Source organism: Siniperca chuatsi, linkage group LG1 (genome assembly GCF_020085105.1).
Source record: "Siniperca chuatsi isolate FFG_IHB_CAS linkage group LG1, ASM2008510v1, whole genome shotgun sequence".
NCBI classification, from domain to species: domain Eukaryota; kingdom Metazoa; phylum Chordata; class Actinopteri; order Centrarchiformes; family Sinipercidae; genus Siniperca; species Siniperca chuatsi.
In genome coordinates, this window is record NC_058042.1 from 13,079,092 (window position 1) to 13,092,562 (window position 13,471).

Here is a 13,471-nt window from a genome sequence, read left to right on the forward strand (position 1 = left end):
TAAGTAAGCACCAATGACAATCTATTACATTTTATTTACCACTTGTCCTGTTTTTGACATTCCCTCAGACAGTGCTTGTAAACAGACATGTCCTCATTAAGTTACAGTTTTTCACTCGAAATCCCACCACGTCTTGCTTTTGCCTGCACCTTTTCTTCCCTCCATCTTGCTCTGAAATGATGTCCGTACTCTGGTTGAAGCTGGTTTGTTTTCTCTGTCACTGGCCAGTCCAGCCACTCTGTCTCTACCAGTGAACCCAGACTGTTTATGGGACCTGTAAAGACTTTGGCTCTCATTTTTAAGTGTCCTTTCACCAGATCTTAAGCACCTGTCACCGTCCTCTCTTGGTGCGTGATTTGTGACTCCCCTGACTCTGTTATTGGTAATCTCTTTCTGTGTCTGTTGTTGGTGGAAGCCATCATGCTTCCTCTTAGGCACGAACTTAAACGCCTCCTCCCATTTCCCCGTCTCCTTGAGTGTGAGCATGATGCGGATCATCTGGTCCAGAGTCAGATTTTTGGCTCCCATCTCCCAGTGGAGGAACTCATCCAGCGGTAAGCGGGCTGTGGCCAGCTTCAGACGCTTGGAATTGGCCAACGACAAGCCTGACTGGATCGACCGGTCCACTAGAGCTCCAATGATGTACACCTTGTTGTGGTCAAACGTGTGGAGAACATTGGGGGAGTCTGCCGTGAGGTATACGAGCCGTTCACGGGGGAACAGATCGACATGCTGGCGGTCAGTGCTGGTGACGAGCAGGCGATCCCAGGCCTGTGCGCCGTATCGTTTGAGCAGCTCCTGCTTGTAGGCCCCGTCTGGCTGCAGGTTGCAGAAGTGGAGGTGGTAGGGCTCGGTGGCACGCCGGTTCCACCCTTCCACCTCCATCAGCTGGGACACTGTGTTCTCTACCTCCCGTCTGGTCATGTTGGACTCATAGCTCATGTCAAATACCAGCGGCTGACCGAACTGCATGGCCTGGGCGCTCCTCCAGGCCAGCAGCTTGTCCAGGGAGCGGCTCCAGAACTGGAGGAGGAATGTGTTTTTAAGCCCCTGTCCTCTCTGATCATCCCCTTCCTCTGCATCGCTGTCCTGTTCTCTTTTCTGCTCCATTGAAGCTTCCCTGTCTGCCTTCCTCTGCTGCTGCTTCTCCTTACGGGCCCTTTTATGGCCCTCCGTGATGGCCAGGTACTTCAGGTACTTCTTCCTGGAGGACTTGGTGGTGAGCTTTGCCAGCATCTGAACCTCTTCATCAGTCATCTCTTGAGGTACAAGCTTCCCAGCTTGCCGCCACATTGCAACCAGATCCCGAGTTACCTCCAGTAAAGAACTGTCATTTACAACACCTCCTGGTTCTTTGAGGTTTTCATCATCACTTGCTTCTTCTTCATCATTGACTTTCTCTTCTGATGCCGTTTGGGATCTCATTACAGATTTCCATTTTTCCAGATCTATTGTCTGTATTTCCTCGGATTTATCTCCTTTTGGCTGGAGGGCATCTTTCCACACTGGGCTTCCGGTATTGAAGTGGCGAGCATGGATGGATAGTCGGTGATGACAGGCGCTGCTGACTGGGAGAAAACTTATGGCTTTCCTCTTGGTAACACAGGACGCCACAATATGACTGCATTTCCAGAGTTCATAAAAGCCCTGGGTAGTGAAGCACCGTAACATTGCGATAAATTATTTCAAGCTGCAGCTGAAAATACTAAAACTATGAAATATAGACTGTAGCTACGTCTTGAAGAATTTAAACGGAACCAAAGGTGTTATCAACCCGGTTCTCTCCGTTTTCTGCTGTCATGAAAATGTTATAAGTAACATCTGCATCTTGTTAATTGTCCGAAATATCCCCGAAGTTGTGTTCACATGTCGCAGAGTGCTCGTCAAATGTATGTGGAAGGTCACGTTGTTAGACGGTGTCACACTATAATGTGTCGTAGTGGAATGCCACTACATGGCATGACCATGGACGGTATAAAGGGCATGACACAGCGTGTCTGGTGTTAAATGTTTATCTAGCTGATCATAACACAATATTTCAACCAATAACATTTTTACTATAGCTTTCACTCGCTCTGGCGCGTCGATATAATATTTTTTCCATTAACGTTAATTTCATGTAGTTTCCAGCCGGATTTTTTCACAGAGTCGTACAGCAATAATGACGTAACTTCCTCCTGCTAGCAAAAACAAGGGAAGCTAATTTGTTAGCCACGAAAATGAGTTTGTTTTTGCCAAAATTAACTTGCAAAAAAGACATAGATGAAGTTATCAAAGGTGTAGCAGAAAAAGTATTAGTTTTGAGGTTTGGGAGAGACGAAGACTCGGTTTGTCTCCATCTCGATGAGATTGTAAGCAGGACCGTTAATGCAAATAACCAAACGGCTGCTCAGTGTTAGTGTCACGACTATTTTGCCTTTTGCTAATTTGTCATTTCTGTCAATTTTAGCTGTCAAAAACTGCCCATGACCTGAGTAACATGGCATCCATCTACATCGTTGATGTGGATAAAGCTCCCATTTACACAAGATACTTTGACATCAGTTACATCCCCTCCACTGTTTTCTTTTTCAACGGACAGCACATGAAAGTGGATTATGGGTGAGTGAACGTTAACAAGGTTACTGAGGTTCCCCCCGCCGCATGTGTAATTGTCTGATAAGTAGATAATTACCCTTGTCAAAATGCTTCAAAATAGGGCAGAAACTGACAATTAATCTGCATCTCCAACATAATTTACAGAGTTAAAACCAGGGATTCTTTTTGGTATTTTTGCTTAGAAAATGACTCAAACAGTTAATCGCTTGTCAAAATGGTTGCTGAATTTTCTGTTAGTTTGAATAATCCATTAATCAACTAATCGTTTCAGCTCTACATTAAGGTCATACTTTAACTAGCCAGCCCCCAGTCTGGTCATTGAACATTAAGGATGCATATCAACACATACACAAACAAACTATAAGTTACCACATATGTGCACACTGTAATACAAAAACAGTTGGTTTGACCTCATTTGGTTCATAATGGTTTTACTTGTTTCTTTTTCAGCTCCCCAGATCACACCAAGTTTGTCGGCAGCTTCAAGACCAAGCAAGATTTCAAGGATCTGATTGAGGTCATATACAGAGGAGCCATGCGTGGAAAGATGATTGTCCAGAGTCCCATAGATCCTCAAAATATTCCCAAATATGACCTCCTCTACCATGGAATTTAGAATCACACCTGCACTGTGCGGCCTTATGATCACAATAACCACTACTGGTTGATTAACTGACAAAAAATAGCTTTGGCTTTCAGCCACTAAGCAACCATCTGAACAGGTTTTGATATTAAAGCTGAAGTGTTTCAGATTTGGAGACTTTAATAAATATGTTAATTTCCCCATAGAAGGCAAATTACAAACAGCACATTGCCCTTTACTTGTTCTGTTGCTATCTTTAAAGGTTCCCTGTGGAGTTTTTTTTTTATCACTATTAACGCTTTCGAGTAATGTTTTATGTGTGGCTCCCCGTTTTGACGTGATACACATTCCAGCCAGTGGTTTCACACTATTCCTCTGATCAACACATAACACGTCAAGAAATTACTACTAATACTAATTTGGAAGCTCTGTGAGACAGTGAAAAAGACTGCAATCTAGTAAATATGGATGTAAACAATGCAGGGTTTTAAACTTTTAAGAAAAAACGTTTTTGTAAATGTTTAATGAGGAAGGAAATACATTCAACACATTAAGGATACACACAATTTGTCTTGGTGAGTAACACACATATGTAAACTGACTGTAAACAACAAGAAGCTCCACAGGGCACCATTAAAGAACGTGTACACAAGAACGCTGTTTACCTAAACCTCTGGAGAATACTGTTAGTATCATGATTTTGATAAATGAGGTTCTGCAACTTTATTCAGATTTTATTTATTTCTTGTGAAAATGCAGTATCATCATCATGTTTCCCATGGAAAAGAGCTGCATATCAGCACAGAGATACAATTAATTTATCCAATGTGCATGCTTTGTTTTTATAATAAACTTTTATATTTTATCTTGCTCCATAATGTTTCCCCCTGCACCATCTCTATGTAGCCTCTATTTATGCTTTTAAAAAACACTTTTTTGGTGTTAATGTAAACTTGACACTTTTTGTATGTAAAGAGTAGCAGGCCGTGTCTGGATTGTGTTTACAGTTATAAACTTGTATCGTCATACAAGCATGTAGCTATATGTATTTCTCAGAGTTTTAAAGAATCCCACTAAATATTAGAAGCAGCCTCCAAAAAGACCATAAAGTTGAATCAACGCTACAACTGAACATTATAACCTTCATGAAGGTAGGATTTATTGCAGCAACTCACTAAATAACTCACTAATAATTTCAATCAATAGATGAACCAATAGTGAAAGATCATATATATTATATAACACCAAGTCCCATCTAAGTGATGCTGTGCTGATATAAAATAGCTGTCATTCATCTGTGCTCTGCATCTGATTCACTCTTCATCCCTTTGAATCTAAAGGTGTATTTCCACATTTACAGTTGTTTCCTCGCTTTCTCTCCTCCCCTCTGATGGAGGCCTGGGTGCTGCATCTTGTGAATGAGCCCCATCAGAGGCAACATCAGCTGCTGATGATTTATCAGTGTTCCCATTCCTCTCTTTAATCCAGACTGCATACAGAGAGTTGAACCTGTTCTCAAACTGTATTCAAGGACAAAGGCACAGGAATAAGTCAGAAGTAATATGATATCATAAGTTTTCCAGTTTGGTTTAGTCGCCACCTCTGTGAGTAATCAAAAATAGGTATAATGTTAAAAAGTGATGGCTCACCTCTGTCTGTTTCTCCTCTGTCTCAGTGTCTTGTGTTTGCCATATTTTGTCTAAATAGAGATACTGTGATTAGACAAACATAACTCTCCGTAATGGATATAGTCATCAAAATCTTTCTCAAATTAAATCTATTAACTTATAATTAATAATAATTCTTACCTTTGTATTTAATAGCAGCTCCAACACAAAGACAGAGCAATAAAATACTGAATACACCCAGAACAGGCCACTGCCATTGGACTCCACTGGCTGTAGATTCCTCGAGAAGCCCTAATAATGATAGATATGTTTTTCATGTCCAGCACCATGGTATATACAGGCACAAATTATCAATTATTTTTAAATTGATTTTACAATCATCTCCACCTGCAGCCTGTCTCGCTGTCTCGTTGTTTTCGGCTCCAGAGTGATGGAGGCTGTGTTCCTTGTAGCTGTAACCCAGGCTCTGGGTATCCCTGCCCCAGTAGTAGTTGTTGGTGTATAGCGGAAAGAAGGGTGCCATGTAGGCCTGCGCTCTCTGGGCCGGATGGACCTGGTCACTGTCAGGGTAGGTCGCTTCACTGTGGTCCTGCAACCACCTCTCAAGAAGCCTTGCACCCATTAACACAGCACAGAGAATACTGTAAAAAGAACTTAAATGCACTGTGATTTTGAGCACAGCAAAAGGTGGACACCCAAAATTGTATCTTTATTTTCAAAGATTAAATAATAGGTAAATAATTTTTCAAATTTGTCTTAAAACAATACGTGCCCTTGTGTACATTGAAACAGCATTTGGTCTTGTAATCATTGCTCCTTTCCGTACTGGCTGTGAAGAGTTCCCTTCCTAAAGCGATTTCAGTGTAAGTGGTGGGGACAAAATCCATAGTGCTTCTTTTGTGTAAAGTTCAACCAAAGCTAATATTAGGCTTTAGCAGTCTGAATTAGACAAACCAAGTGGGTATCTTCCAAAGTTATAGTCATATTAGTACCAATTTCCCGCTTTTTGTTGCTGTCAGAGCTCACCAAGGAAAGGAAGCACAAACAGGGAATTTCAAGACATTGTAGCTTTGGAAGTTATCCACCTTATTTGTCTAACACAGACTGCAGAAGCCTCATATTCGCTGCAGCTGAACTTTATCATGGTCTGTGGATTTTGTCCCCCTTCACTTACATTGAAATCACTTTAGGAAAGGGATCTCTTCACGGCCAGTACAGAACGGAGGAATGATTACAAGATCAGAAACTGTTTCAATGTTTTCTTTGTGGCCAGTACAGTCAGGAGGAACAATTCCAGCAGCCAACAACACTTTCAGTGTACACATGGGCATGCCAGCACTGTTTTCAGATAGACTTCAAAAAATGTGAACCTATCCTTTAATGGGAATTTTATTAACAATGAAAATCACATGACCTACTTGTCAATGAAGCTGTGATGCAGCATGAATATGGGGTCATTGGCTGCAGTGGGTACCAGAGACATAGTGCCATTGAAGTATCTGTGGACCAGGTTGTGCATTGAGGCATTCAGGTGTCGGGAATCGTCGGGAATCTCAAAACCTGACGGAGGTATTTAAAGTAGATTTAGAATTTCCTCGCCCTATTTTTGGTTATTTTACATCTTACTCTTTTATTGCTTTATGTTTTAGAATTCTTACTTGCACAAATTACAAATGGTTGAAATCCTGGTGGCAGAGATTTAAAATAAAATTCACCTGTTCTTAATAAGAAACATAATTTATGAATTAGACAATTTAACGTACCTTCTAACGTGTTCCTGAAGCTGTTCCTTGACGTTATGTCAAATGGAGGGGTGTCAAAAAGTGGTGTTGCCATTGTGTCTTCAACATCCTCAGTGGTTGGTAGTGTTTTGTACACTGGATCCTTTCCAGGGTTGCGGATCAGATGTGCAGGATCAGAGGCATCAGAGATGCAGATTATACCAAGACTTTGCTGAAACGGACATGTGGTCTGTGGAGAAAAGAAAGAGGAGGACATGAGTTAGAAGAAGAAAAAGCGCAGGCATTTGGAAAAGAATGAGAATGATATCTCACCTTCCACTTTGAGAAAAGGGAAGCAGTGTCTATACGACCATCTTGGCCAACTCCCCCAAAGTACTGGTTGGTGCAGATGTTGCAGTGGTTGGTTCTGCTCCAGTCCCAATATGGGATGTAGAAATCTTGGTTCCCAGTGAGCTCCCTGATATCTCTCTCAATAAAGAGCAGAAACACTCGGTGCCAGAAGATAAAAGCAGGGCCTCTGTGTGCAGCATTATTTTCAGAACCAGAGTAGCTCTTAGCTGAGTAGTAGTGCATCCATACATACAGATCATAGACATTTGTGTTGTGAAATCCATAGTTCCCGTCCACTGTTGTGTCATTGCTTGTAAGGATCATATACCGGCTGCTGGGGCTCTGTTTTGCCAGGTGCAGGCTTGAGAGGAAGGTCTCCCTCTCAGAATCAGTCAGATCTGTTATCTCTTTCCTTTCCACATGGTGCCTTTGCAGACATTGGGGTCCTCTCCAGCCCGGGAGGCACTGACCACAGTCAAATCCATCATAGTTTCCCCAGCACGTACATACTGAATCATAGAAGGCACGAGGCCAGTTCACCCTGTAGTCCACTGGTTTTGGGAGGTCTCTTGCAGGATGTGGTGCACAGACTCCTCTCCCTGAGCTAAACCCACAAGGAGAGCCGTTCCAGAGAGGGCAACACATCCGAGTCTGCAGAGCCTCTGGTGTTGTACAGGGACGTGGAAACTGAGCCTGCACCCCTCTGAGGCTCATCAGATAAAGCAAAAGGACCAGGCAAAACCACTGGAGCGAAAGCAGCATGTTGGAGGAGATGGAGACAGATCACTGCTCTAATTAAGTCCCTGTAAAACATCAGGAGGATACAGCAAATTCACCAGCTTGTCACTGGCAGCTTCCTTTTAAAGGCTAAATGTCATAAGACCTTTACACTTTGATATTTATGCTGCAATATTTGAACAAGTGGTAGGTAGGCATTTCTGTGAAATCTCCAGACAGCTGTACAATTACACTGCTTTGTCTCTTACACAAGACTGTGTGTTAGATCACTGGACCAGCCAAAGAGGTTCATCACACTGTTTCTATCCTACTACATATTCAATGTTTATGGTTAATTTTTAAACAGAATGAAAAGTGAAGGACACAGCATGTGTTATATCAGCTGTGTCAACATAAGAATCAAAAGTTAATCTGGTTTGGTCAGTGTCCTGTGTGTGTGTGCGTCACAGAGAGAGGGAGATAGATAAAAACATAAGTGGATGTTTTACCCTGTAGTGTTATTGAGCACTATTGCAGTATTGTTTGTATCTCGTGTTGTATCCATCACTCAACAGAAGAGGCCCATTAACACGTCATGGCATGTACAGTATATCAGATGAAAGGTGGGAAAACACCTGATGTCCCTCGTTTTCATCTATTTCTACATATGGACATTTGTTGATGGTAATATACCATAAAATGTAGCAATGTGACAATAAAAGAGAAGAAGAAAACTGCAAGTGGATAAACAAGGCAAGTTTCAAAAGATTTTTTAAAAGGCTTTACAAATGAAAATAATTCTATAAGTTTTTAGATAAAGAGCCAAAGTCCTGTCCCACTTCTAGGTTAGCCTCTGTCCCATGTGCTTTCAGTTTAATATAATTGCCATGTAGGGTATTGTTGTCTTTCTGAAAAACAGATACTGGTATGTTCCATGCATGTTATATTCAACAGTATTACTGTTCAGTAACATTTGAGCATCGAACATCTACAAATCAGGTTAGGTTTGTTTTTTATAGTGCTTATATGGCTAAGACTAATTTTACTTTGCTTTACTTTATTTTACTATGGACAGAAAGCTTTTTAGAAATACCAATTAAAGAAACCCTTTATGGAAAGTAATGTCTGGCTGAGAAGTGCAGTGGCTACCTTGAAAAAGGCGAGTGACTTGCCTCTGTTGAGTAGAATATGGACAGAAAACGTCATATTTCAGCTTAGAAAGAATGATAAAAGAAGCCCCCTATGAATAATTCTACCTCAGCTCTCTGTGCAAACAAAACTGTTTGTTTACAATGAAAACACACCTTTAAACAGCATGCATCTAACAGCAAATAGGAAAAACCCTTTATTTACAAAAATAAGTAATATTGCCATTGTCTCATACAGCCATCAGGCATAGGGCATTTTGGCCCAAATGAGATCTGCGGGCAGAACTAGCAGACATTTGACCTGGCACTCCAATCAATTAGTAAATAGAAGAGGTTTCTGTGTCATTTTGTGGATTTGTGGACATTGCGCTTTTATTGTGAAAAACACTCTGTACAGGAAGTGTTTCTTCTTCTGGCGGATCTCGAGGAAGCGACACAGCAATGGCAGCGACCTTGTATAGAGCATGGTGTTCATAACAGTTTAGTTAGTTAACCTAAAATGCTCATATATCGACCACACGAAGTGACAGTTTGGTGTTAGTTTAGTGTCCGTTTCAAGGTGAACATCATGATTTCCTTCATTAAGGCTGCTGTCGGTGGATTGACCGGCATCAGTAGAGTCCATGGTCACCAAGGTAACGTTAACACAAGTTAGCTAACGTTAACGGTATTGTGACATTTTGGTTAACTAACTATAGCTAACAAAAACTAGCCCCCTTTTGGGACTGTATTTATTGCGTGTGAGTTATATATATATTTCTTTATGTATTTGTTTAATAGGAACAGTATACATTAATAAGCGTTGCTGTAAATGTCAATTGGATATATTTTAACTGGTAGTCCCTGGACAGATGTTACATACATGGTCACCCCAACAACAACGTAAATTCAAACAGTTATTGAAGTAGGATATAAGTATGCAGCGCAATAATATTAAGGCAATAATTAAGATAACATGTACTATACCGAACATTATTATGCTACATTGTCAGGTACCAACCATTAACATGCAGCACAGAAGCAAATAATACACAGAGCAAGCAACACATATATAGTAAAAACATAAATCACGTTGGCACAATAATGGTGAGGTCAAAATGACATGCAAGAACTGAGGTTTAAAACTGTTTCAGTACATAGAGATATAAGTTAGTGGTGATAACAAGATGACAGCAAGACAAGTGCACAGAGAGACAGAAGATAGCAAGAAGATAACAAGGAGAGATGGACTTTCAGACAAAGCTGACCACCAACTAACCGTTTTTCTATCTGGAGACATAAGAACAACAGTCCCAAACAAGGACAAGTAACACCAAGGCTTAAACTCTTAACAACTGTCTCCTTAAGCTGAAAAACACATGAAGACTTAAAGTTTTTGTTTACAATACCACTTTACATCCAAGTGGGTTTTATTTTATTCATTTTATTTTATTGGCAGTTTTAGGCTGAACTTTGACAAACATCATGTCAAGCCGTGTCAACTGCTGTTTGCTCCACAGGTCTTTTGCACAGCCACTTGAAAGTCCTCGCTGCTGGGTTGAAGACGTATGAAATCCCTCCAGACTACAGTGGTAATCATTTGTCTTCTTGTCATTTATTTGTTATGATGTTTTAACTAATTTAAATTTTTTTTTTTTTTTACATATCATTTGATTTAACACATAACATTGTTATATGTATGCATGTATATAGCAAAGGCGAAGACATGGGCAACAACACACCATACAAAGTTCCACAGGCCTCTGTCCTTGATTTGTAAGAAATACCCCTGTCTGACAGTGAAAAGTTTGGCCAAAATACTGCAGTGATTCACACAGCGGTCCCAGACCTGCCCTGCTGACACGCCTGTCACGTACACCCCTCACGGTAGTGAGAATTGGTATACCCCAGGCCCCTTTGAATAAACTCACCAGAAAGAGAGTGTTGCCACAGCGTCTATATTCACTGGATCAAAGCAGTGAACGAGCCTCGGACACTCAGGGCAGCAGGCCCCCTCGTCTCCACCCTTCCTTGAGGTACAGAGTCCCAGACTCTAGGCGTGCACAGTGTTAACCTGCTGCTCCGAGCACCCAAGTCCTCTCACACGACTGAAAATGCAGACAATGCCAAATTGTAGTGGCAATTCTGCAGAATAAAGAAACACTCAGGACAACCACTTGTCTTTCTGTAGGTTTACTTCAAACGTCTGCAGCCAGACTCACAGCAGCAAAACATACATCAGTAATCTGCCCTGAATGAGTACCGAGGGAAAGGAGCATCAGTTATTTATCCAGTCTTCAGGGTCAGGCTCCTCAGCCCGGGGAGAAGAGTGTCCCCTGAAGTCTGGACATAACATTCAATAGGATGTTTTGTAGTTCCATATCATCATTATCAGTGTACTGTTCTCATCACGCAGTCCATACACTCATACACAGATCAAGTATTGACGTCAAACAATTATGTATAGCATCTGTATGTTACTATATCAGAGAGTCTGTTTGCTCTTTCCATTACACCAGTCTTTGGAGTTTTTGAATCTTTGTTCAAGTAGACATGCCTGATGCCGAATGTTAATGTCGTTCATGATTCCTCACTCTTGTTTTTACCTCTGAAGATGTGGTGTTGCCGGAGAAACCCAAACTGAAGTTTGTGAACAAGGTACCTAACTTCAAAAAGGCCAAGAAAGAGATGAAGAAGCTACGGGATATCCAAGGCCCAGCTAGGGCGGCAAATACCTTCACTACAGGACAGTATGCTATTGTGGTGAGTGCATTTATCTTCTGTAAACACAGCTGTTTAGGGATATCTGACAACTGCTTCAAGCATTGAAGTCTATGAAGATTATATTACCTGCAGTAACTTGTTTTTAATATTAAACCTTAAGTAACTGTTTATCAGCAGAATCGTAATGCCAACTGTTAAATAATTCAGTCCTTACAGGATATGAGTACAAAGGGCTTAGATATTTCTTATTTCTAGTACAGAATATACACTGGAACTTTTCACTTCAGTTTTACATTTATGCAAATAAGAAGATGACTCAATCTGTTTGAGAAGTGTAATTCAACATATTATGTGACTTAAAATATTATCCAGTCTTGTGTCAGGAGCGATAGCTCTTATAACTTAGAGAAATTATCAACATTATCTTTCCACCTAACTTTCTCCCTTCATACATATGTTCTAACTTTATACTTATGCCAAGTGAAAAAAAGTGGTTAATCAGAGCATAACATTTGAAAGTGACTTCCCTCTTTCTGTCTCTCTCTCTGATGCTCAGGCGTTGGGAGGGGGCTACCTTCATTGGGGTCACATAGAGATGATTCGTCTGACCATCAACCGCAAGATGGATTCGCGGACTACATTTGCCCGCTGGCGCATCAATGGCCCATATAAGCCCATCACACGTAAAGGTCTGGGTCAGCGCATGGGTGGGGGCAAGGGAGCCATCGACCACTATGTGACACCTGTCCGCTACGGACGTTTAATCGTAGAGGTGGGAGGAAAGGTGGAGCTGGGGGAGGTTGAGCATATCTTGATTGAAGTTGCAAAGAAGCTGCCCTTCCCTGCCAAGGTAAGATGGCAGATACTGTATATATATATATATATATATATATATATATATATATATATATATACTGCCAGTTGCTGTCTTAATAAATTTGATATAATATATTCTGAAAGAGTTTCAATTAATGTAATTTGAGGTCTTAAAGTGAAAGGTAAAGGTAGATAAAGGTAGAATCTGTTGTAAGGCTGTTGTATTAGACTGCATTAGTTTTAGCTAGGTGTTCCCCATAATCTGACAGCTGATTATATAAATGGGCTGAAGAAAAGTGGACCAGGGCCAGAGCCTTGGGGAACTCCAGTTTACTTTATAAGAAAGATTACTTCTCATAGTTATCTAGAAAGCTCTGATGAAGCCTCTTGGCAAAAGTGTAATGAATAGTTTGCCGAGATGAATGTACACAAACATGTTACACCAATGTAACTAGTAAATATATGCTACACATTGAATTTTGCCTGTGTTTACCACCTAATAACTGTTTAAACCCCTAATCAATTATAACAGTTTCTCTGCACAAAGTACCTATAAGTCTGGCTCATTTCCCTCTGCATACAACCTTTGTTGTAATACACAAAAATAAAAATATAGTTAAATCTTTTAACATTTGCTCTTGTTGGAATTAAAATGTTATGCACAACACTTTTTATCACTTTAATTATGGATTTGAAATTACTGCACTTCAGACAGTTTTTTCAAAACCCCTTGGTGTTACAATAAGTTAGTCCTATTTATTTATTTCAGGTAATGAGCAGAGAGAGCCTTGCAGCCCTGCACAAGAAGCAAGCTGATATGGAGCAGAACAACCAGAATCCCTGGACCTTCAAGCAGATAGCGCACGGCAACATGCTGGGTATCAGGAGGGTGCTCAGCCCCTTTGACCTGCACAACCATGGATGCTTCACAGGCAAATTTCACCTCCCGGGGAGGGTGTGACAGGCCTGAAGGACAGAAATCAATACTGTATCATATTGTGACACCATCCAGACCACACCATTGAAGAAGCAACCAAAATTTTGAAAGGGTCTGACTTTCAGTCATATTTTGGAATCTTCTTTCATTTTTGTTTTATAACACAAATGTATTTCACATTTTGTTAAAGGGATATTTTTTCCCTTTTCTGCTTAAAAACTAATAAACTAGATTATGTATTTCAGTTTCACATGGTGGCTCAAGTATTG

General features: G+C 40.8%; 4 protein-coding genes across 4 annotated transcripts; 2 read left to right on the forward strand and 2 right to left on the reverse strand.

The window, feature by feature from the left end:
* Nucleotides 1–14: 14 nt before the first annotated feature.
* trmt10c (tRNA methyltransferase 10C, mitochondrial RNase P subunit) lies at nucleotides 15–1,935 on the reverse strand. The gene has a single exon (XM_044200388.1). It carries the CDS (start codon nucleotides 1,669–1,671, stop codon nucleotides 112–114), a length of 1,560 nt encoding a protein of 519 aa, XP_044056323.1. The 5' UTR covers nucleotides 1,672–1,935; the 3' UTR covers nucleotides 15–111.
* Nucleotides 1,936–2,099: 164 nt separating this feature from the next.
* txnl4b (thioredoxin-like 4B) lies at nucleotides 2,100–4,046 on the forward strand. Its single transcript, XM_044200436.1, has 3 exons — nucleotides 2,100–2,351; nucleotides 2,450–2,601; nucleotides 3,049–4,046. Exons 1-3 carry the CDS (start codon nucleotides 2,220–2,222, stop codon nucleotides 3,212–3,214), a joined length of 450 nt encoding a protein of 149 aa, XP_044056371.1. The 5' UTR covers nucleotides 2,100–2,219; the 3' UTR covers nucleotides 3,215–4,046.
* On the reverse strand, nucleotides 3,904–7,868 carry LOC122878052 (tyrosinase-like). Its single transcript, XM_044200378.1, has 7 exons — nucleotides 6,864–7,868; nucleotides 6,573–6,780; nucleotides 6,228–6,369; nucleotides 5,197–5,420; nucleotides 4,990–5,100; nucleotides 4,831–4,880; nucleotides 3,904–4,701 (listed from the first exon to the last, which is right to left on the reverse strand). Exons 1-7 carry the CDS (start codon nucleotides 7,641–7,643, stop codon nucleotides 4,516–4,518), a joined length of 1,701 nt encoding a protein of 566 aa, XP_044056313.1. The 5' UTR covers nucleotides 7,644–7,868; the 3' UTR covers nucleotides 3,904–4,515.
* Nucleotides 7,869–9,149: 1,281 nt separating this feature from the next.
* On the forward strand, nucleotides 9,150–13,452 carry mrpl16 (mitochondrial ribosomal protein L16). Its single transcript, XM_044200487.1, has 5 exons — nucleotides 9,150–9,381; nucleotides 10,246–10,317; nucleotides 11,340–11,488; nucleotides 12,006–12,299; nucleotides 13,035–13,452. The coding sequence occupies exons 1-5, from the start codon at nucleotides 9,315–9,317 to the stop codon at nucleotides 13,224–13,226; spliced, it is 774 nt and encodes a 257-aa protein (XP_044056422.1). The 5' UTR covers nucleotides 9,150–9,314; the 3' UTR covers nucleotides 13,227–13,452.
* The last annotated feature ends 19 nt before the right edge of the window (nucleotides 13,453–13,471 follow it).